This window comes from Zosterops lateralis (assembly GCF_965231275.1).
Source record: "Zosterops lateralis genome assembly, chromosome: 3".
In the NCBI taxonomy this organism is placed as follows: Eukaryota; Metazoa; Chordata; class Aves; order Passeriformes; family Zosteropidae; genus Zosterops; species Zosterops lateralis.
In genome coordinates this window covers 94,956,839-94,979,780 of record NC_139764.1, presented here as the reverse complement: position 1 = coordinate 94,979,780, position 22,942 = coordinate 94,956,839, and the positions used below count along the sequence as shown (strand labels likewise).

The window sequence follows — 22,942 nt, the reverse complement described above, 5'->3', positions numbered from 1 at the left end:
AATTAGAATGACATTTACATATCCTTACATTTTATTCAGTAATTAAAAGGTGGCATTAAGCACCAGTCATAACTTATTCCCTATTATTTTCCAATTAAAAAAGGTCATACGAGCTGAGCTCTGACTGAGCAAAGCAATTTTTAAAACGAATAAAATTAGATTCCCATAATGGGTAAGCATCTAATTGCTCAGCCACAGATGATGAATACTAAAATGAACTATGCACAAATAATGAGCTTGGAGTATTTTCAAAATATTCACTATTAGGAAATAATGGAACCAGTTTGGAAATTATTCACAAATACTAGAGACAAACATAATATGCTTAATTTTCACTGTTATTAAAAATAGATATGTGTTTTATACTTACAAAACAGACTCAGGGTTTTCTTTACAACATAATTAATTTGTATTTTGCTATATAAATTTAAAAGCCTAGTCATGGCATCTCTTCAGTGACTCTGAACAGGTTCTTAGAAAGCTCTATGGTAAGGACCCTCATCTCGACTCATTAACACTAGGACAGAGCCTTATTCCTTTCCATTTTTGCCTTTGGAATAAGCTTCCCAGACACTTGCAACTATGATCACCATTGGCTATCTACAACAATTGTTTACATGGAAAATTAAACATCAGAGGTCTAGGTTCAGCTGTCTTTAAGTGAATTTTGCAAAAAAAAAAAGCACTGCATATTAGCCAGCTTGCTAAGTCACAGTTCAAACAACAGAGAGAAGAATAGGCCTCATAGTGCAATAGCTAAGAAAATTGTAGGATACAACCTAGATCAATCATCTAATATTTTCTGAGCAATGTAATAATCCATAGAATATTATATTTGTAATAACAGACAATTACAAAATTTTTTCAGGTATCAGCATCTCAATGCATGTTGTTTTAACTCATGGAAAAGCTATTAAGTTGATAATATTACTGTTCAAATAGCAAAAGAACAGTGTATCTGACTCATTTATGACAGAATTCCTCAGACAAACCTCCTGTCACTGATCAGAAGCATGACCCTTTTCTATCTCTGGCTCTGGCACCTGTCTTCCAAGACCCTGAGAGGGCTTAATAGTTACAAGGACTAGACGTATACACTCACTCACTTTCCCATAGACAGAGATTTCTCAGAAATAATTCAGCTTTGAACCATGTTTGGTGGTCAAGAAACAACCGGGCACAGCACTTAGTGCCATGGTCTAGTTAACAAGGTGGGATCAGTCTGGTTGGACTTGATGATGTCACGGGTCTTTTCCATAAGTTTTTACAAAAGGACAAGGAGAAGGGATAGTTTGCTTCAGTACTCTAAAAGAAAGACTGATGTAGGGTTCTGTCTAGCAGTAAGAGACATTACGAATACAAACAATGATGAGCCAATTAATTCCAAAACCAGCTTTTATGGTTGTGAGTTACTATGACTCTTTCCCTCAGGGGAGAGAATGCGTTTGCAAACAGATCAGCTAACACAAAAAGAAGGGCTTGGAACTCGGTTTATAGGTGTTAGGTACCCAACACAAGAGGTGAGTAAACACTCAAACTGGAAAATGAATGCATGGGAAAAGACTAAGAGGGATCTATTTCCACTCAGAGAAGAGAGCACAAATATACTTCAGATGTGTGCGAGAGACAAAGCCTGAGGGACAAACAGAAAGAGGGACCACATCAGGGGAATCACCAGGCTGTGATGAGGCTGGAGCACAAAGACTGGGTGGGTAGCAAGCACCACTGCAGCCCAGACACAGATGTCTGGGGAAGGAAAGGCAAAGATAAAGAGGAACCCTCTTTCCTTCTGTGCATTGGTGTCCTTGTCCACACTAAGCTGTAGTACAAAGGCAGAAGGAAGTGCGCAGGCACCCCGGATCAGAGAGACGGCTTCTGATTCCTACACACACGTGGGTCTCCCATGTAGCCTAAGGCTGTAAGTATATTTGGTTCCTTCTAGGACTGGGCAGTCCAAATGCTTCTAAATAAATCACGACATGCAACAGATTATTTGCAATAGACTTCTGTTATTGCTGGAACATGCGTTTACTACAATGCTTCAGATGGAAGGCTTCAATGTGCCCAAGTTCTGCCACAGGCAGCCAATGTAGTATCTCTGGATTCTTTTTTGAAGACTTAGAGTACTAAATGTTACTCTGATGTGGGGATTGTATTCTGTCCAAGAAACAGGGCTTCAGCTTGCTTTTGTTTTTCAGTAAACTTCTTTAAAAATCAAGATTAATAACAATAACTGTCAGTTGAGATAGCACTTTCTGACATCATCAACAAAGATTCTTAGTAAAAAATAACATTTAATATAATTCTTTAAGAATCTGAGCACCAACCTTTTCAGTCAGTACTCCTTTTCCTAAGTTCATGGCAAGTAAGTTTTCTAAGGCTCAAGTGAGACTCAGGGATGTTGCTCATCTAAGTGTAACACAGAAAAATATCATAGCGTATATTTATTTTAAAGGATATTGCTTTTACAACTCTAATGCTGTTGGTCCTAATGTCTCATCAGATTTATAGTTTCAAAAATTCAGCTGATGATTGCTTACATTGCAGTTAATTATTTTCTTGCATTAAGGAAACCCTCATTCTGCTTTAACTACAGCACCGATATGCAATATATTCACCAATTTTGGACTCAGCCATGTACTATTCAGCAGGAATTTTAGTGGTTTTAATCAGCCAAAATACATAAATAATACCTACTTTCTAGTCTAAGTGAATACAAATTGGGCATGCACATGATTTTGCTTGTTTATTTTCAAAAAGCAACTGGAAAGCAAGCAAAACCATTACACTTTCTGGCTTGAACTACATATTTTCCCTGCTATGCTGTTAATTCCTTTATAGATAGAGGTATACATTTGCTCTAAGACGAGCTGTAAAGGTTTATTACATGTAAATGGGAACACAGACATTATTTCTCACTATACTCATGATACAGAATTTAACACACACTTTCTAAAACTAAATTATAACCAGACAGCACAGCATTTAGCAGTAGCCATATCCATGCACTGCACATACTGAATTCACTTACTTTAAGTTAAAATAGGTGCTATGTATCTGTGTGGAAATAATATGCCATTTATGTAAAAAAATGGTAAAATATTTCTACAAATTTGCCTTTTCTTAGAAAAAGTATTTACATTAAAATTAAATTATGCTGTGCTGATCCAAAAAATATATTTTTGGAGTGGAAGACTTCAACATTGCCAATTTCAACTGATAAAATTTTAGCATCCTTCAAATATCACTCATACTTGTTTCTTTTTGTTTCTGCAACCAAATCCCTCTCCATGTTACATTTAATATTTTTCATTTTTCTGTCAATGTCAGTGAAAACTGGGAGGAATTTTGTAGGACTTGTCAGAGGAACTAAACACCTGAAAGAGAGAAGGACCTAAATGATGTGGTCCTTTATCTTGCATTAGAAATAAAATAATACACATCAGCATTTAATATACAGTGACAGGGAGAGAAAAAAAAATACCAACAGCAGATGGTTTGGAACACAGATTCTTACATTAAGACTTTATCCAGAAGCTTTTTACAAGCTTCTAAATTATACAGGAGTGACAGAGTAAGGTGTCTTAATGCATCCAATGTATTTACAAAAACACAGTTTGGTAAAAGCCTTAATATGGGACCAGATAGGTAAAAATAAAAAGCCTTTATGAAAATTCTGCTTTTAGCATTAAAAAAATCCAAGCAGAATGTCAAAATGAAGATAAGAGCAACCAGAGTTATTACGGTTGTACTGAGAAATATATATCAGCCCACACATAGAGAGAGTACTAAAAGGCAAAATTAAACCCTTTAATTCTGAACACAGCCTGCAAAACCTTCAAGAATCTTTTTGCATAGAATTACTAGTGCTAAACAGAAATACTTTTTAAACTCTTTGAAACAGTGGAATCATTGAATTAAAAATGGAGATGCTTTGGCTTTCTTGTAATTTTAAAAGAATTTGGTATTTTAGCATAAAATATTGTATAAATATTTTTTTTAAAAAATAAAACTTTTAGAACATGTTTATAAAGTACACCAAAAGCATTGTCACTCTGAATTCACATTATATAAGAGAAAAATGAAGCAACAATGAAATCTGTCAAACATCAAAAGCATGAGAGTTTTTAGAAATTTCATCTAGAATAGACTCCCAAAGCATAGGTGTATTCTTGTTCCAGATCTCAGTAAAAAAGGATCAGTGAAATAATTTCAGTGAGAGTAATCAAATGAATAGCATCTTGACTTAAAAACTGCGGAAGATCCACTCATTTGCCCATACCTTTGAGGAATTCATCATGTCACAATTAAAAGATTACAGAACCTTGATAATTATGCACAGATACAAATAAAACCACTTCATTGAAACAAACCAGATCTGATTTAAAATCCTGTATATTCCTTCAAGAACTGCTGTTGCTGCAGCCAAAGGAATTATATCTTAATATCCTAAAATGACTCTTTTTTGCATATCTTGCTGGTATTAGTATGAAAAGTGCATTCTCTTATAAAAGATGGTACTGTAATCTGATGATTTCAAGAAGACATTATAGCTCTTTTTTTAAAACAGTCATGCACATTTGTGCTTCAGCGTATCTGTATGCAAGAGACACTGGCAGTAAAAGGAAGATTTTTCAAAGGACTCAAATGATGGCTCATTATATTTTTACTGAATTTCAAAAAAAGCTTCTATTTATTTCAGTAGAAGTGAGGCTAGCTCAGTGCTTTAGAAAATAATACCTAGGCTTTAGACATCCATGTTTTAAATGCTGGCTTTCTCAAGATACTGCTTGACTTGAAACTTTTTCTTTTAGGTCATCTATTGAAATAACTATCTGATCTATTTGTAACTTTTAATTTGTAATGTCCCTGACATTATAGCAGTTAACTGCAAAAACAGTTTGCTTAGTACAACACTTACTGGACAGACTGTCTTTTCAGAAACTTTGAGCATCACTTGAATCAGGCATTTAAACCACCACTCAAATGCTAGGATTACATGTACATGTGGGATGAAGTGAATTTTACTCCGTAGGGAATTGTGTTCCTGTAGGAAGACTGAGGTGAACTTGTAGGTTCAGCTCTTCCTTGGCAAGACAGATAATGCAGTGGTGGATACCTAGTCTTGTCTATTCTCTCTGTAATATCAACCCATGGCTAAAGTAAATTTGACAGAAAAAAAGACTTGCTATGCTCTTTGCTGAACAGGCAGACAAGACTTAAATTGGTTGTAGAAAAAGGCAGTGAGAAAAATGGACACAGGAGGAAAAAAAATCTAAGGGCAGCAGCTTAGAAATGGTTATCTTCTGGCAGGGAAAATTCAAATTGTGTTTTTTAGCTTTTGCCTATGTCAGAGATTATACTTCCTCATCTCTGTGGTCGAGCAATGGCTTAATTGTTTTTCAGCAACTCATTTTTCCATAAAGGAAAGCAAGACTCAACAGTGAATTTAATGTTAACAGTTTCCTACATATAGATTGTCCCAAGCATATTTTCATAAACCTGAAGCAGATGCTCAGTGGCAATCACAGCAATCAAGCTGACACTGCTTGTTTTAGTAGAACCATTAGACCACTACTGACTTGCTTCAGCAAAGACAATGACTTCATTCTGATGCAGTTTGTTATTATATAATAATAAACATTTTTCTTCTCTGGCAATCTATAAATTCTGGAATTCCACAGTTGAAAAGGGATTTTAATCAGAAATATAATCAAGAGACAATTCTGAGTACCCAATTCATTTGTGAATCAATTATGCTTTGACTGGGATTTTGTTTTTCTGCCTGTTTCTTATAAACTGTGGGTAGAGAATAATAGGGAACACCAAAATTAAAAACATAAAACCAGTATCAAAATGCTAGGGCAATATTACTCCATAAGTTTGGAATTCCATGACAGTAAATTCTTGACAGATTTAAAAGAATCACAGAATGGTTTGGGTTGGAAGGTTTCCAAAATGGGCCCATCCACCACATGCAGGGACACTTTCCACTACACCAGGCTCGTCAGATCCCTGTCCAACCTGGCCTTGGACTCCTTCAGGGATGGGGCATCCACAGCATATCTGGACAACCTGTTCAGTTCTTCACCACCTTTCCACACAGAATTTATTCCTAACATGTGATCTAAACCTGCATTCTTTCGATTTAAAGCCATTCCCACTTGTTCTATCACTATGTGCTCTTGAAAAAGTCCCTCACCATCTCTCTCATGGTTTCTTCCTTATTCAAGTCTATAAGATCCTCTGGAAAATAATAACAAAACTAGATTCACATATTTTTTATCTAAATATTTGGATTTATATAATAAATATATGTAATATATATAATATAAAATTATTTAGATTTATTCTTTCAATATAAGTAAACGCAATTTTATGAATATCTTCTATTTTCAGAAAAAATAGTCAACATCTTATATTAATTACGTTTAAAGTACAGAATACAGAAACAAGTTTGAGTTCAATGGCCTTGTAAATGGGTACATCCTCTTGCTGTTTTAAAAATTCTAATAATGCATTGTTTCATTTTCATCTGTTATGTAAATAGTTGAAATGTTAATAATTATTGAAAATATATTTACTATTAATCTATATGTTTCTCAGAAGCTTTGTGTTAGAGAGTAGTGGGTTTTTTTGCATCAGTGTGAAAATGAATTAGAATTTAATACCATTTCCAAAGGTGACCAGTTAAATTGGAATTGCAATTGTTATAACCTTTCTGTGCATAATGAAAACAATCTAAAACTTAATTGTTTAATTAAACTGAGTGCTTCTTGTAACAAACTGGTGAGTATCTGTTAATGACACTATAAATCAAACCTAATCTAAATGCTATTTAATATCTCACCTGAATATAAGGAGAATATTTGCTTAAATGTTTGTCTCAGAAATTAGTTCTGAAATTAGCGTATGGTGGTATTTCCATTCTTAAAGGAAAAGTTACATATAACTCTGTTTCTTATATGCTTTGCAATCCTCACACAGTAATAATAATAACAAAGCATTGCCAAATGTATTATTATAAAATCGTTTTGGATTTCCAATAGTGTTAAGTGAAATATTTTGCACCATTCATTAATCGTCATTTGTTTACTTTGTTTGCTTGGTTTACTTTGATTTTATTTGTAATGTATATTCTTCACAAAAGGACCCTGTATCATTCCAGGAATGTGAATTTTACTGCTAACATTTCTCTATACATTCATATTCCCAACCTGAAAAAAAAATTATAATTTTATTTCAAAGGTTTATTTCTCTGTTGATGTCAGTCACTGAATCATGGAACAAAATGGAAACAAGTTAACTTAGAAGTAAAGTAGAAGTACTTACTTTTAAGCATGGAAAATAATGAGACAGGAAAACTTCTTGATTATTCTGTTATAATTGAATGGAATCCAGCCTATTTTAGTTTATGGAATAACTCATATTAAACAATTTTTTTTTTGTCTAAGAAACACAAATTATTTCAATAAGTAGGTTATTCAGCTCTGTGAGGATTGGAAAGAACTTGCAGCATCTTCGTTACAGATGGAAGTATGAAGGAAAAAATTTCTTTTGTGTTAGAAGTGCTAGTGAGGAGAGTATGTAACCATGTCCTATCACTATATACCAACTGCAGGTACTTTAGAGACACTGGTAGATGATTTTCCCACTGCATGGGTTTTTTCAGTCTCCTAAGAATTCTTTCATTTGTAAAGCAGATTGCTCTCTCTGTCCTCTTCCAGCCACCAAACAAAGTTTACGTGTACAGGGTTTCAAGATGAAAAAACTTGTTGGTCCAATTTTTCTACAGCTGACCATAAAATATACTACTGCCACTCTTTCCTCTGTCTACTACCAGATACTATTCCAATATTCTCCTCCGTCCTCCTGCTGAACAGAACTGATCCAAATCATCCCTTTGAGATGTTTCTGCATTAATTTAGTAATCATATCCAAGACTCAGATGAGTCAATATAATTTCCTTTGGAAAAAAATAATCTGAGGCAAGGGAAGAATGCTGATTGAGAAATTTAACAAAAGACAACATTGAAAAAATGTGGAATAATATCCTATGCTACTGACAAAACCAACCTGAAGGGTAAAAGAATTAGTAAGCACTGTGGAAAATGTGTTAGTCTCTTATTTTTGAAGATTTTCTACACCATAAAAATCCTGAAAAAAAACCCAGAAGAAAAATTACCTAATTTATCATCATTTATTCATCTTGCACTGTTTAGGATGTTCCAGGTGAGACAAACATTCTTGCTGGGATTTGTGGAAGATGATTTAACTTCAAGGTATGACTGAGGGGATTTCATTGTCTATCTTCCACCATTGCAATGCTGACTTTTATTACCAGCCTCATGGAAATACTTTTAAACAGCACTTTTTCTCTCTCCCAATTGCCTTTCTGCCTTACTTCTACCACATTGTTATCGCCCCAATCTATCCAAGTTATGCCATCAGCAACTACAATAGTTTTTCTAGGAAGAAATACATGTATTTCTAGTACACGGATTCAACATCTGTTTGTTTTTTATCATTGTCTGCAAATAGATTAATTTCACCAGGTCACTGAATTTCAGAGTTTCTTGGTAAACTTTTTGTGAACAATTGCAGCTTGAAATAGGGCTTTATGATTGCTGAAAGGGGAACAATATTGTCAGGGGTGTTTCTTCCTGCTTCATTGCATTCTTTCTGTCACCTACTGCTGCTACCTTTTTCAAAGGAAATGTAAAAAAAAAAATCACATAACACAGGCAGATAAAATTCAAAAGGACCACTTCACCTCAGCTTTCCTTTTCAGAAACTGTGTAAGGACAAAATCTTCCCAGAAATACAGCTCCTATTATAGAAACACCAAACACAAAGTGTATGTACATGATAATGTTAACAAAAGCTCATAGGCAAGATCCTAACTACACTCAACAGTAAACAGGACCAAGCCCCATTTAAAGAAGAATGGCTGAAATGGCACAATGCAATCCAAGAGCTGCCACAAATCTTGCCCAATCATTTATGAATAAAAAATAATTTCCAAAATTCTTCAAAAGAAAGAACTTTTACAGAATGACGTACCACTGACAAGCTTGAATTTTCTGGATACTGGAATGCCAGTTCTTTTTCTATGACTTGAAATTTTCTACATAATATTAAATTGTACCTCATTTGTGCCACTCTTGACATCATTCGGAAAAGAAAGGCACTCACAACAGCATTTATGCTTTGAAGGAAGAAAGAAAACAGTGCAATCAAAAGACCTTTGACTGCTGGAGAATGAGCACTGTACTCTGAACCTCTACTGAAATAGTGAATTACAGTAAATTTGGATGCATCCAAATATGTGAGAGAAAATTAAGACTTAGGGAAACACATATGGAGACTTGAGCACTGTAATCACGATTTTATTTGAATGACTTTTCTAGAGTTTTCAGATAGACTAAACCACAGCCGAAGGAAATTTAATGTCTTTTGTGTGAAATGAGTCTAGATAGCTGTTTGATTCAAATGACAAAAGATCATTCCACAAGCAAAGAATCATTCCTTAATTTTAAGGATGCAAAGGAAAAGCAAGTTTGGAGGTTTAACAATAAATATTCAGAAATGTAATCAGATAAAAAGACAGCTAATCTCCACCTTGTTATATTTAATTTTAATTATTTGTTATCTGGCTTTTATATGGATAATAAATACAAGGATTGAATGGTTGATCAAACAGTTGTATAACAATTTCTTGAAGAGTTCATGTGAGAAAATATTTATTGCATACTCAATTTGCATTATTAATCCCTCCCTGCCCAAGAAGTTTTCAGGAAATCCAGTTATTTCCTGAAGAACTGTATGCCTTCTAAGAAGTTCAGGATTAGAAACTGTTACAAAACCTTTTTGTTGCTTCATCAGTCTAAAGAGACAAATAGAAGGGTTATAAGTAAGTACCTAGTTAGAACCCAGAAACCTGTTTAGAATCCCAGAGATATGGAAGTTTAGATGGACTCCAGCTCCTTGCAAGTTGTGTTAATACAACACTGATCCAGTATTCTCAGTATTTCAAATGTCTTTAGGAGGTCCACAGGGCACTGCAAACCTGAGCATAACAAATGAAGTTTGCATTTGTGTTAAACTGTGTAAATATATTTTTAATTGGAGAAAGCCTATAATCTCAATGCATACACTCCCATAGCATTTGTCCAGTTCACTTGAGAGTATGGATCTAGATTTACTAGCCAGCAGAAAGTGATAATCTGCTGTTTAATTTTGAGAATTCAGAACTATTGAAAACTTCTTTTTACTTTTCACTTTTTCAGAACAATCTTCAAACTCTTCCAATGTTAACAAGGACAATCCCAATTCACAATTAACAGTGTAAGACCACAATATTTCCTCTTTGAATATAGAATCATTATTTAAAACATATTTACCTTAAGTGAGAGGAAAATTAGCTTTCTAGAAAAAAATGTTGAAGTTGGACTAAATAAACTCCCAAGACTTTTCCAGAGGTAAAATGTATTAACTTCCAGTTTTAAATAATCAAGGTGAACTTAAAAATGACTACTTTAAATTTTCAATCTGTCATAACATGCTCATTGATGGTTATAACACAGTCATTGACAGAAAAATATCGATGTGATGATGAAGCTTTCAGAAGTCTTCAGTGTATTAAATGAATTCAGATCCTTTGCCATGGAGGACATATACTGAATGCAATTATTAAATATACAAAAAATTTAAACCCTTGTTATACTTATTTTACAGATTAAACTATTTAAAATTTTCACTACTTACCCCTGTTCTTTGAACTTCCAAAAAAATTGCTCTTTGAAATGATTTCTCCCACACTGCCAATTCACTGCCCAGCTCTACATTGAAATAATGGCTCTTGCCATGTCCAACCATAACACTGAAACAATATGGCCTCTGGTCTTCAAGATCGAAGTCCTGGTGAATACCTAAATACAAGTTTGCTTGTAGCCAGCAATCATCAGCAAGCCAGAGCTGAAAGACATGTTTCAGTATGTGATTTTTCATTGGGCAAAACCAAACAATTGAAGCAACACTGTCTTCCGTAAGTGATGAGTACTTGGATATACTCTGGCATTATGTCAACAATTATGTTGAACAAATGTTCTAGGAGTTAAATAATTATGTCCAAGACAGCTTCTCTCTTTGCTTCTTATTTGCTTTATCCCCTATCTTTTAAGCTACTACTGCACTTCCAAAATACTGTAAGTATTACCTAAGCAATACATTTATAATTTAAAATGAGTTTGTACCAATATATTGTCTACAGTGAAAAAAGAAGGAAATCCCTGAATGTTTCAATACATTCTGGGAGCTGTGTACTCCATTCTACTTGGATTCCAAATACGCTAAACCCCAAGGAATGCAGTACTATATCAAGCATCCCTGGACTAGTTCTGTTGTCATTTCTGGAAACGACAACATGAGCATGTCCTCTGATAGCTGTCAATGCTGTTCTGTAACTACAAGGAGACTCAAGCAAGATCCTGCCATACACTTCAAGACAGAGAAAAATTTACATTAAACTTTCATAATAAAAAATATACCTGTAATAGAATGTTTTGTAAATATAAACAAATTAATACAAGAAACTTCCCTAATATTTCAAGACTTCATTGATTAACATAAATATAGAGGAAAAGAAAACTAAATTTAAAAGCTACTACTTATAGTAGCTTTTTATTTTTCTATTTTTATTATTTTTCTATTAAACCCTTTCTTATCCCCATTTCTCTGTGATATCATGGGGCAGAAAAGACTGAAACCCCAAAATAATTAGCAATGATTCATGGGGCATCTTGGGAGCAGCATATATTGCCACCAGGGTATGCAGCATTGTGCTGTCAAAATTGGCCTTGCAGCTACCTGAGGAGAGAACAGACTTGATGAAGCTGTTATTTTACAAAACTCCTTTGCATTGTTGAAAAGGAAGTTGAACAAAATTCCTGCATATAGTCTGGTGTTCAGCAGCCATGGTGTGACAGGTATTACATCTGCTTCAAGACGCAGTGCTGCATATCCTGGCTTGTAGACTACAAGCTAATATATTAGCATTTTAAAAAAAAATGCATGTAAAAATATTAGGCGATAAAAGAAAATAAAATGTTTTTAAGACACGTGACTTTAAAAAATGTACAGGATAACAGTAAGAGTTTATTTTTCTAGCTTGCCTCATAATTCAAACACATATGATGCAAGACATTACACTTCAAATCATCTGGTTTTGGTGGTCATACCACCAAATGACCATAAATATGCAAGGCTATATTATATATACGAATTTTAATTCACGCATTTGTGTATTTATATGTATGTATAGATACACCCAAATCTAAAATATATCAAACATTGGTTTAAAATTTAAGTTCCATATTGGATTCTTATTTTCCATCTTTAACTCTTGCATTATAATAAACATAAATGAGAAGCTTACAGTTAGGTGTGTAACAAGAGCACTTCTCCTTAAAATCCATTTTTCATGAGAAGATACAATAACACACTCTTCTTTAGTTTTGCACTAGTTCTAACCAGCTTCTGAAAAATCCTTAAGAACACCCTCCCCAAGTAGCAGCTTTTACAATATATCTCTATCTTATGTAATAGAGAAACCTTAATCTCTTACTTTTTTTTTTTTTTTTTTTTTTTTTAAATTTTTTTTTATTTTTATTTTTATTTTTATTTTATTTATTTATTTATTTTCTGGTTGCCTCATTGTCATTTATACCAAAGAATGAACAGATAAGAGGTTAAGGAGTTCAGTTTGAGCTTTTGCACTTTAGCTTACGTATTCCTGAAGATTAGCAATTAAGAATTCATTTATTAAAATGTCAAGAACATTAAAGAATTTAATCTTGGGTAGTTTATTTCCCCACTTCTTTTTCTTAATGAAAAAGTACTGAGGAAGTTGCACTAAGGACAGAATACCCTTGAAATTACTGTAATATTCCAGGAAGAACTGAGTTTTAGCTGTAACTCTTATAGGAGAAAAACCAAAACCAAAACCCAAGTCACACCAAAATCTTCTCAAAAGGCTTAATATGTATATATTTCATTAGTGCCTGACTTATTTGTGAGCCAAAAGGAAAACAGAAAAAATATGAAGAAGACTAAATAAATGATCAGTGACCAAACATTTAGTTTTTGTTGGTATCTTAGTGATGGGCAGGACCTGAATTTGCTTATATGTTCCCAGCTGGAGACATGGTCACACAAAAATAATGCCATGCCTACAAGAATATGGCTCTCCTCCTGTGCCTCTGGAGCTGACCTCTAGTCCTGAGCTCCTGCACTACTGCTTTCCTGGCATGGCAATGCCAAAACATTTCTTTCCCATCTCCTGAATAAGTGTTGCATCAGAAAAAAACCCCAACAAATGAAAAACTCCTACAACACAAAAAACCCGCACACCCCAAACCAAACGAAACCAAACTCAATTCAACCAAACCCCTTAAGCACTTCTGCTTCAGCGCAGGATCTGTTACAGGTAACAGCAACAACCTGCGTTTTCCACAACATCAGTGTATGGTCAAAGAAAAAGTAGCAGAGAAGGGCAGCAGCTGGTGAGAACTGAAGATGAGCTTTAATTTTTCACTGAAACAGCATTTTATCTGTAAAGATGGATTTATTTTTCTGAAAATATTTTTTACTGTCCTAGACAAATAGGCTCTCATAGTAGCCTTATTTCACCTGCAAAGGTTTTGTTTGTGTTGGAGAATGAAACTAATGTATCTGATGCAATTAATTAGAAAATATATTCTATAAGTCAATTATTTACACAAAGTGCGAAGATTTAGCCCCAAATCTTTGATCAGGACAAGCTAAAGAGAAAACATGACTGTATCTAGCTGGGGGAAGAAAATTATTTCTATGGGACACAAACCTAACATGTTGCACTTTATAAAGAAAAACACACTACAGTACCTGATACAACAAGCAATATATATGATACAAGGACATAATTTTATATTTTAATTACTACAATGAAAATATCTTTATATGGATCACGAAGTACAGCAACAGCATTTTTTGTCATGTTTGCTTGAAAATCTGACTCACTAAGACCAATATCATTATGCTTAGCAGTGTGTCTCACTGATATTTAATACAGCTTTAATAGTGAAAAGTTTCTTCAATAAGAAAGTATTTTAATAATTTGCTAACTTGGAGCTTAACCCATTTTCCATATTCTCTTATACTTGCACAGCTAATGCACTAGCAATTGCAAATAGTTTTTTATAACAAGAGATGAACTATTTGAATGCTAGTTATTCCTAGTTAAGATTAATTTGAGTTTATCATCAACAGGAAAAGGTAAACTTTCTTCACTAAATAAAATTATTGGAACTGTTGGGAAACCTACCTTGTGAATTTTAAATAGAACCTCACAGAGGTTATAGATTTTTTCAGCTCGTACCCAGTCTAGTGTGCTTACCTATAATATATAAAAAAAAGTTATCAACACATTTTTTATTTGAAAATCATGTTCAGATAAAAAAAACTAAAAATGTTTCACCCACCATTATTCTACTGGCTCCTTTAAATACAGGCACATCACTACATTTAATATCCAGCATTTACGAAAGACTGTCAAATAGAATTACATTTTTACAGAAACAGGAATTAAAAGGTGTTAATTCCATTTTTTCTTTTCCTAGTATGACGGAAACCTCTTTATAATCTCTGTGGTTAGTTACATATGCATTTTTATTTCTCAAGATGCTAACACAGAGAAGTCAGTCTCAAACACATTCATTCAGCTTCATGTCTCAATGTTGAAAATATCTTCCAATCAATACATCAAGATGTATTCCTAAATTCATTTCTGAGTTAACATGCACTAGGGAGGCAATAACTCAATATTTAGCCTAAAACCAGAAAAGGACTATGTGACTGAAATATTTAAAATCAAGAATAATATCAACTGTGTGCTCAATAATATGAAAATACCTATTTTTTGTTTTCTTTTGATTTCATTTCTTAATCTTGTTGACTTGACAGGCTGTTAAAATCTGACAGTAAGAATGATGTTTGAAGTTTTTACCAAAATTCTACTTCATGATATGATGTGATAATCTATTTTCTTTTAAAAACAGTACCTAGACTACATAGTTCAATAATAATAATAATAAAGAACTCACATGCAGGAAAAATTAAACGGGAATATGTATTTTTTTTTGTTTATATGTTTTAGAGCAAAATCCTAGCTCCTGGGGAATGCACAGGAATGGCTGCATATATAGATGAAGGATTTGACTAGGTTGAACTCTGCAGCTTTTGGCATATGGAAATAAGTAACTTGGATAACTTAAAATTCTAGGGCTGATACAGTTTTGTCCCCACCCAAAAGGAAGAAGGCAGAAGAAATAAATTAAAACTATTAACATAAAGAAAAACTTATTTGTCAAACATCTGGTTTACATGGATGAAACTTAACTAGAAAAAACGATGAAATTCCATAACAGATTTTTTTCCCCTCTGTTCACATTAGCATGCAATTCACCTTTTAAAAATTTAGTATTTCTCCTGATGATTTGCATGGAGATAGCAACATGTTTTGGTTCTTTTAAAATTTATTTTAATTTTCAAGTCTCTTTAAATTCTGTGGTTAAACAGAATTGTAATAACTTGATGAGAAACCAACCACGACAACACTTACAGGCCTCTAATGGGACTCTGTTGGTTATGAAATGTTACTTCAGAGTCCTTTGGACGAGTAACGCAAACTTGGTGTTAGTTTCTAATCTTAACAACCTGAATTAATTCTTAATAATCTAGCCTTCTCCCAGTTTCTCTTAGGTTTAGATTAGTTTTTTGAAATGATAAAATTTAGGTATTATGAATCACCAACTGAAATGGGGACTAAAGAACTATAGAAACTCTAGCACTATATCTTTTCAGGATATAGAGGGACTCACATTCTAGGGTTCTCCATTTCACAGTTTCTATATCCTAACAATCAAATGGCAAACATCACTTGAATACAATATATCCACTAGAATATGTAAAACAGGTTACACACTTTTACTATGAGCAATGTGTCAAAAATAAAAGTTCAAAACCTTACATACAGTTAATTTTAAAATTACATTATAAAAGCACATAGTACAACTTAAACTTTTTCAAATTTAAATCTAATGTCAGTTGGTTTAGAAAATAAATTGAAAGAAATTTTGGGTATTAACTTGTCCTCCCATCACTTTAAAAAAGATATCAATTTTTAAAGACATATCTTTCTTTTTTTCAGGTTTCCATTTCTATTTTTCTTCTTATAAGTCCATTCAATATTTTATTTGAGTTTTGCAATTTAATTATTGTACAAATAAGAAACAACATAAGTTTTGAAACAGATGAAACAGAAGACTTATAAAGCTAATTCATAAAGAAATATACATTTAATCAGGCTCACAATAGAGTAAGTACTGCAGGTCTTTACTTAATCTTATTTTCAGGGAAATATTTTGTACTTTGATGGCTGTTTTGAAAAGAAAATAATAAAATAATACATGTTTTGCCCCATTACTGTTGATCCTCCAAAGGGATATTCAAGTTTCTTGCAAAATAAGGTTTAGAGTAGAATGGGGGCTAGTTCATTATTTGGTCTTGAGTTTCTCAAAGGGAAAGGATCTTTTCTACCACAGTTAAACAGCAAGAGAACCCTTTATTGCTGTAAGTGGCTAGACATAGAAGCATAAGCACTGATTCCTCTACTGTTTATGAAACTGACTTCGGTGACATGGGCTATGACCTGAAAGCTGTTGAGACATGAATGGACTTCCATTTGCTCATATCATTTGTTTTGATTCCTGAAGATTAATTTTAACTGTTGGGGTTCTTTGCACTATTAATGATGGATGAAAGTGACACTGCTGTGCCATTAAATTCACTCTGAATACTTCAGACTTCTTCCCATTACTCCGTGCATCTCTTTCATCTTTTGATGCTGTGTAACCTCATATGGCTTTTTCAGCAGAGGCAGTGACAGTGACAACTGCTGGCACCTATATAAGCCAAGGTTTTCTTTACCTGGGTATGTCAGGGTAAGGCTGCCATTCTTACAGAGTGAAACACTCTGAATACCACTGTGAGCAAGGTGTTCAGAACACAAATAACAAGTTGAGAAGAATTTTAAGAAGGAAAAAGAAATATATTACAAAGGAATACTAGAATCTAAACAGACAGCTGACATTATTTATAGTTTTATCAAACTATCATAGTATGTCTAAGTTTAAAATGTTACTGTTATACACTGCTCTATTTTTAAAAACCTCATAAATAACCATATACTCCAAGTCAAGGACAAAAGCTGGAAATAATCAGGAAAGTTCATGAAAATTGCAATATTCTCCATTTGATTTAAAGAATGTTCCAGTTTATTGCAGGTTATCCATCATCACATATGTAATAACTGGGTAACAAGTAACTAAGATAAATGAGATACTCAAGTATATTTCTTAAGCAATAAAATAGTCTTTCTCATTATTTCCCCTTGGAATTGTTTCTGCAGGTATTCTATACATTGCAATTTCTTGCAATTTCTTTTTCACAAAGCATTTGACAAAACATTTCAAACAGCTATATTCAGAATAGATGACTTAATGAAACATGCTTGTATTCATATGAATTTAGTTCAGACAGTTTCAGAAACAGTGTCAAAATACATGAGAGTTTTAATTAGCATTCAGTAAGCTTCTACTTTAATTTGTGTTTGTCTACTATATGAATTTATCACCAAGAGGAGATGAATGTTGTTATTTATATGATTGACAGACCAACTCCTTAGCTAACCCAGTGCAGTGTGTGTTGAATACTTGGTTCTGTAGACATTTAGCTTATTAATCCTTTCAGGAACATTGCAAAATTAAGACATTTGTAAACTCACAGGTAACACTGAGCTGATCAGAAAGATGATAAAATCAAATAGAGTTATAAAAAATAGGAACCTTAAATTACAATTCTAAGTCTCTAATGAGAGACTGAAATAGGTACACAGAGTTCAGAAGGCCAAAGTGTTGCAGAAGTACTTTTTACTTTAGTATGAGTTTTTGCAATTTCCTCATGGTTTAAAACAGGCATTACAGTGGAGCTGTGAAAATAAACAAACTGGTAAAATCTAGCTTTACATAGACTGGGTGATCTCAGCATCTGTTCAAACTCATATTCCAAATATACTTACCTTTAATGTGTTAATCATTGGCTTTTCTTTAAAAAAGTTATGATTTAAAATAGAAAACAATAAACTCATTTTTGACATACACATGCAGTAAAGAATTAGCTCACAAAGTTACTCCAATAGAACTCTGAAATTATAAAATAGGCATAAAAAACTTTCATGCCTGCTCAGAGATCACCACTAAATAAAGAAATATGGGGTGAATATAAAAGAGAATCATAATTCAAAACTCACTAAAATCAAATTAACATGATATACTCTTGGACTCTCAAAATCAAATTAACATGATATACTCTTTCTCTGAACACAGAATCTGATTCTAGAAGTCTCCAGAGCTCCCCAAAATATTAAAAATATTTGAATAAATTTAAAGAGTAAAATGTAAGAGAAAAAAAATCAAAGTTTCTATAGTATTATTACTGGAATAGAGCAAATGCTGCACTATCTGAGAATTTAGTAGAAACATCCATCTGCCTAGAAGTAATAAAAGGGTCAAAAGAAAAGATGAAATTTACTTCTAGGTAAAGAGTAATTAATTTCACTGGTCTCTTCACTCCTTAATGGGGAAAAAGCCCCAAGAATAATTTTAAAAAATATTATAAGGTATTAAAAAGGAAAACTAGAAATCAGGGCTTGTTCCTGAGATAAACCATGAATATGGCATTGTAAGAAACCTAAAGAAGCCCCAAACAACTGTAAATGGGTCGTACAAAACACACACCAAAACAGTCAGACCCTAGTGAATCCTATAACAACAAAAATACAGACTTGTATGTAGAGTTAGAAAGTTCACCAAAACTGCTCATGGCCAAGTCTAAGCCCTCCAACTTATTTCCACCTCACTCCTAATATGTATTGACATCTGGTGTAATGAAAATTATCAGCAGAAGTTATTTAGAACTTACATAGCAGCATTAAAAACTCTGCTTGTCTTAATTACATTGTACAAGCTTCTCTATACTGTCAAATATGGAACTATTTCTGTTGCTTTGACAATATTCTTCTATTTATTCTTTGCTTAAAATTATAAACAGCATAGGCAGTGATTGTCTAGTTGCCTTCATGCTAAATCACTTCAGTGCTATTTATTTAATCACATCAAAAAAGATAGTTTTGCAATTAAGGGTTACACAGCAGATCTAAGGATATTGCTACTTGGAGACTCAAGTGTAAAAACCATAATAAACTATAACAAAAACATAAAAAAATAAACAGTAGAAATGTCCCCTACATCTAGTCCATATTCCATAAAAATATTAAATCAATTTCTGGAAAATTTCAAAGATACAAAAAATAGTTTGATTTTGAATGACACTTTTTAATATTTTTTCTGGGATACCAATTTAGAACTTTTCCAATATCTGAAAATTGACAGGAATTTTATAGATGCTTTTAGAACGTAATAAAGTACTGTTGGTATATTAAAATTGACGCAATAATTTCTATTGGTTCAATGGTGTTTTTCAGATATGCAGTTTTCAGAAATAATCACACTTCTAATATAGCAGTCTGTAAATTAAATCTGTAAATTTCTTAAATACAATCAGATAAGCCACTTCAGGGATGCAAAAAGACCACTCTGTTAATCACACCATTCTTGATATTTACTTCTGTGGTGAAGCCTCTATATTTCTGGAATCACTATCTGAGATATTGTAGAAATAGTGTATAAATAGAATATTACTTGTCAGACTGATTTTTGCTCATTGATAACTCCATTTTCCATTCTTATGAAAATTAGCAGCTGAATTTACATCCATGTCATCTTTTGCACATAAGGAAATAGAAAAAGAGTGGAAATTTTACTACATCCTTTACAAACAGTTGTAAAACTATGGATAAACATAAGTGTAGAATTTAGAGGTCATCTGCTCTGTGCACACTATATTGATAAACTGACATGCAACATTGATTCAGAATACAAATACCAATAGCAACATCTCTGAAATAAAACATGTTAAACTTACATTTGTACTTTTGTGATTGAACAATCTTTTTTTTTCCCCTCTTAAGATAGCGGAAAAACCCAAACCTCAGTAGGAGCCATGGTAAGAGCAGTAACATCAAATATCTCTGAAAACTGAAAAAACTCTATGCACAGTTTTGTGTGGGAACCTGTGTTTCTAGCTACAGAGCTGGCACACGCGACTCAGAGCCAGTGGGATGGGAGCTCTCCAGGGTCTGGCAGACCGGACCCAAGTCATGGCCCCACAGTGGACTGACCTTGTCACACAGCCCCCACTAACTCCCCATCCCCCTGCCATGAGATGGGAGAGACAACAGGAAGAGCAAAACTGAGAAAATGCATGGGGTAAGAAGAGGACAGTTTAATAAGTGATGGAAAGGAGAAGAAATCAATTAATGCAAAGGTGATTGCACACTGCTCACCCCAAGTAGACCAATGCCCAGCCAGACTCCAAACAATGGCAACTTTCGAAGACTAAATGCCCATTTTTTATTGCTGAGCGTGATGTTTCACGGTACATGAAATTCCTTTTGGTCTATTTAAACCAGCTGTCCTGGCTGTGTCCCCAGCAGTCTGTGCCAGCCCCAGGCTGCTTCCTGGATGAGCAGTGAGAAAGGAAAGGCTACACCAGCCCAAACATGGGTATGTTAGCTCTGCTTTAGTCCCAGGTAAGGAACCACTGCAAACGGGATGCTGGACAGTAGTGACCACCATCGCAGCATGGCACAATACAGCCATGGGCATTGGGGCAGCCCAGCCCTGGGCACCAGCCATCTCCCTGGGAGCAGGGACAGGCTGAGGCTGGCCCAGACATGGGCCCTGGGTAGCCCCAGCTTGCAGGGCCATGGCTGGACAGGGCTGCAATGGAATTGTGGAGTGAGACACAGGGAACGGCATCAACGAAAGCCAGGGCTGGAGGTGCCCTCAGGACACTGATAATCAGGTGCAAAGCGTGGCAAAGATCCAGGTTTGAAGTGTCTAGATAGGAGGTTGCTGGAAACTGCTAATTTAGTGTTTAGTTTTTGGGGTTCTTTTCCCCTGATGAAAGACATCTGGGGAATGTCAAAAGAGCAGGAAAACTGCTCAAGAAATTTTATGACTTATAGACTCTAATGGTTACTGGTGAATCATTGTATTGAGGTGACACAACAAATTGATCAAAGGGATCCCCTTGGTTCATTTTTTGAAAGCCAAGGTTCCTACAAAAAATTTGTAAGAGCGTAATATATTTTGTCAAGTATTTTATACTCCAATCATCCCCACTTGTCTGTTCTTAGTAGAGTGATGAAAATGGTAAATGAAGTAGTTTAACTCAAATTAGTATCATATAGATATATTATTTCAATAGTGTCTTAGAAATTGGTCTGAAGACAATAATTAAAATTCATAGAGGAAAAACATTCATGTGATGTGTTATTTATTTGTTTAATATTTCTGCATAGTTTTCACATTTTAATTGGATTTTAGTGATTTAATCAAATTTTAGTTCCTTTGCTTAACATATGAAACCCCTATTTTTAGAGGAGGAAACCCCTTGCTTTTCCCAGATGTGTTGTCTCATTTTAAAAAGAATACTATTAGCCATTTTAGAATGTTTGAAGTTAATTAGAATCACTGGATTAATAATTTCAGTCTAGAGAGGGGGAAATTTTACTTATTGCATTTCACTGAGGTTCATAAATAACATTTGAAAAGTATATACTTCCCAAAGATACTGCTGAGAGTACACATATAAAGGATGAGATTTTCTTTGGATCAGCAGACAAAACTGGGAGACTGAGCACCTTCTGAGCAAAACTGTAAGCAAGTTGTATAATTCAAATTGCATTCTAGGTCCACATTTTATTCTTTTATGAGTTGTTGAAGACAAAGTATTTCTGGAGAAAAAAGAGAGGATTAAATACTAACACGTGGTAAGTATGGACAATTTTTAAAATCAGTTTAGAATTTTACAGCTCATTTCCATTTCAGCCTTCTAAATTAATTTTTAGAAAAATATTAGATAAGGCACCTGTTGTGAAACAGAATTCATGTTATGAGGTATACAAATTATCAAAGCAAGACTTGTTCAAACTGTACGCTTAGCACTTCGATACCTTGCGTGTGTGAAAAATTCAAAAGTGCCATCTAATATTTTATGATGCATCTTGCCTTTCAGAAAGCAGAGTAACTACCAACTTATTACATCTACAAAATACCTTTTTAAGGAATAAACAAGGGAAGAAATATTAGGCCTAACCAACCAAAACAAAACCTGACCCTGACAATTTCAAAAAACAAAACATCCCATAAGGAAGTCTTTACACTATCCAGATACAGCAAGTTTTTCAGAGGATCATGAAAGAGGCTTAATATCTACAGTTTACTGAAATTCAGTAGCATCTGTGGCTTTAACTTACATTGAAATCTCAGCTGAAAACTTCACTCGATAAAGGAAAACAAACTGACACATAACAAACAGGTTTCCGTTTACAATGAAACTGACACAAAATATTTTTTTTTTTTTACCGGTGGAGTGCTGAAAATGTAGAAGGATGAACCCTTCAGGGCCAGAAACTTGAATTTGTAAAGCTGAGATGAATCAGTTCCTTCAAGTCTCTCATTTACCCATCCCATATGTATGACCTATAAAAGAAAATAATTGCAAATAAAGTTCTCTTCCTCAGTGGATCATAAGAGAGGTTTTAGTAGAACGGGATGCATCATCTACTTAACATTTGCCTTCCAACCATTTCCATATTCTTGAAGTGTACATTATCATGCCAGTTTGTCAGAAGTCCTTGAAGAGACTTAAACTTGTAGTA

The 22,942-nt window shown here is 33.8% G+C and overlaps 1 protein-coding gene and 1 long non-coding RNA gene across 2 annotated transcripts in view; one reads left to right on the top strand and one right to left on the bottom strand.

Moving 5' to 3' along the window:
• Nucleotides 1-22,942, bottom strand: part of SNTG2 (syntrophin gamma 2) — a gene marked incomplete at its 3' end in the record, with an annotated part of 217,993 nt that overhangs the window by 13,823 nt on the left and 181,228 nt on the right. The window contains exons 12-14 of the mRNA XM_083857755.1: nt 22,647-22,763; nt 14,363-14,434; nt 10,768-10,977 (exon numbers count right to left, since the gene is read on the bottom strand). Coding sequence (XP_083713881.1) covers nt 10,768-10,977; nt 14,363-14,434; nt 22,647-22,763 — 399 coding nt within the window. The remainder of the gene's footprint in view (nt 1-10,767; nt 10,978-14,362; nt 14,435-22,646; nt 22,764-22,942) is intronic.
• LOC310907498 overlaps nt 1-22,942 on the top strand; it is a 245,642-nt gene that overhangs the window by 86,248 nt on the left and 136,452 nt on the right. The gene's annotated exons all lie outside the window — the stretch shown is intronic.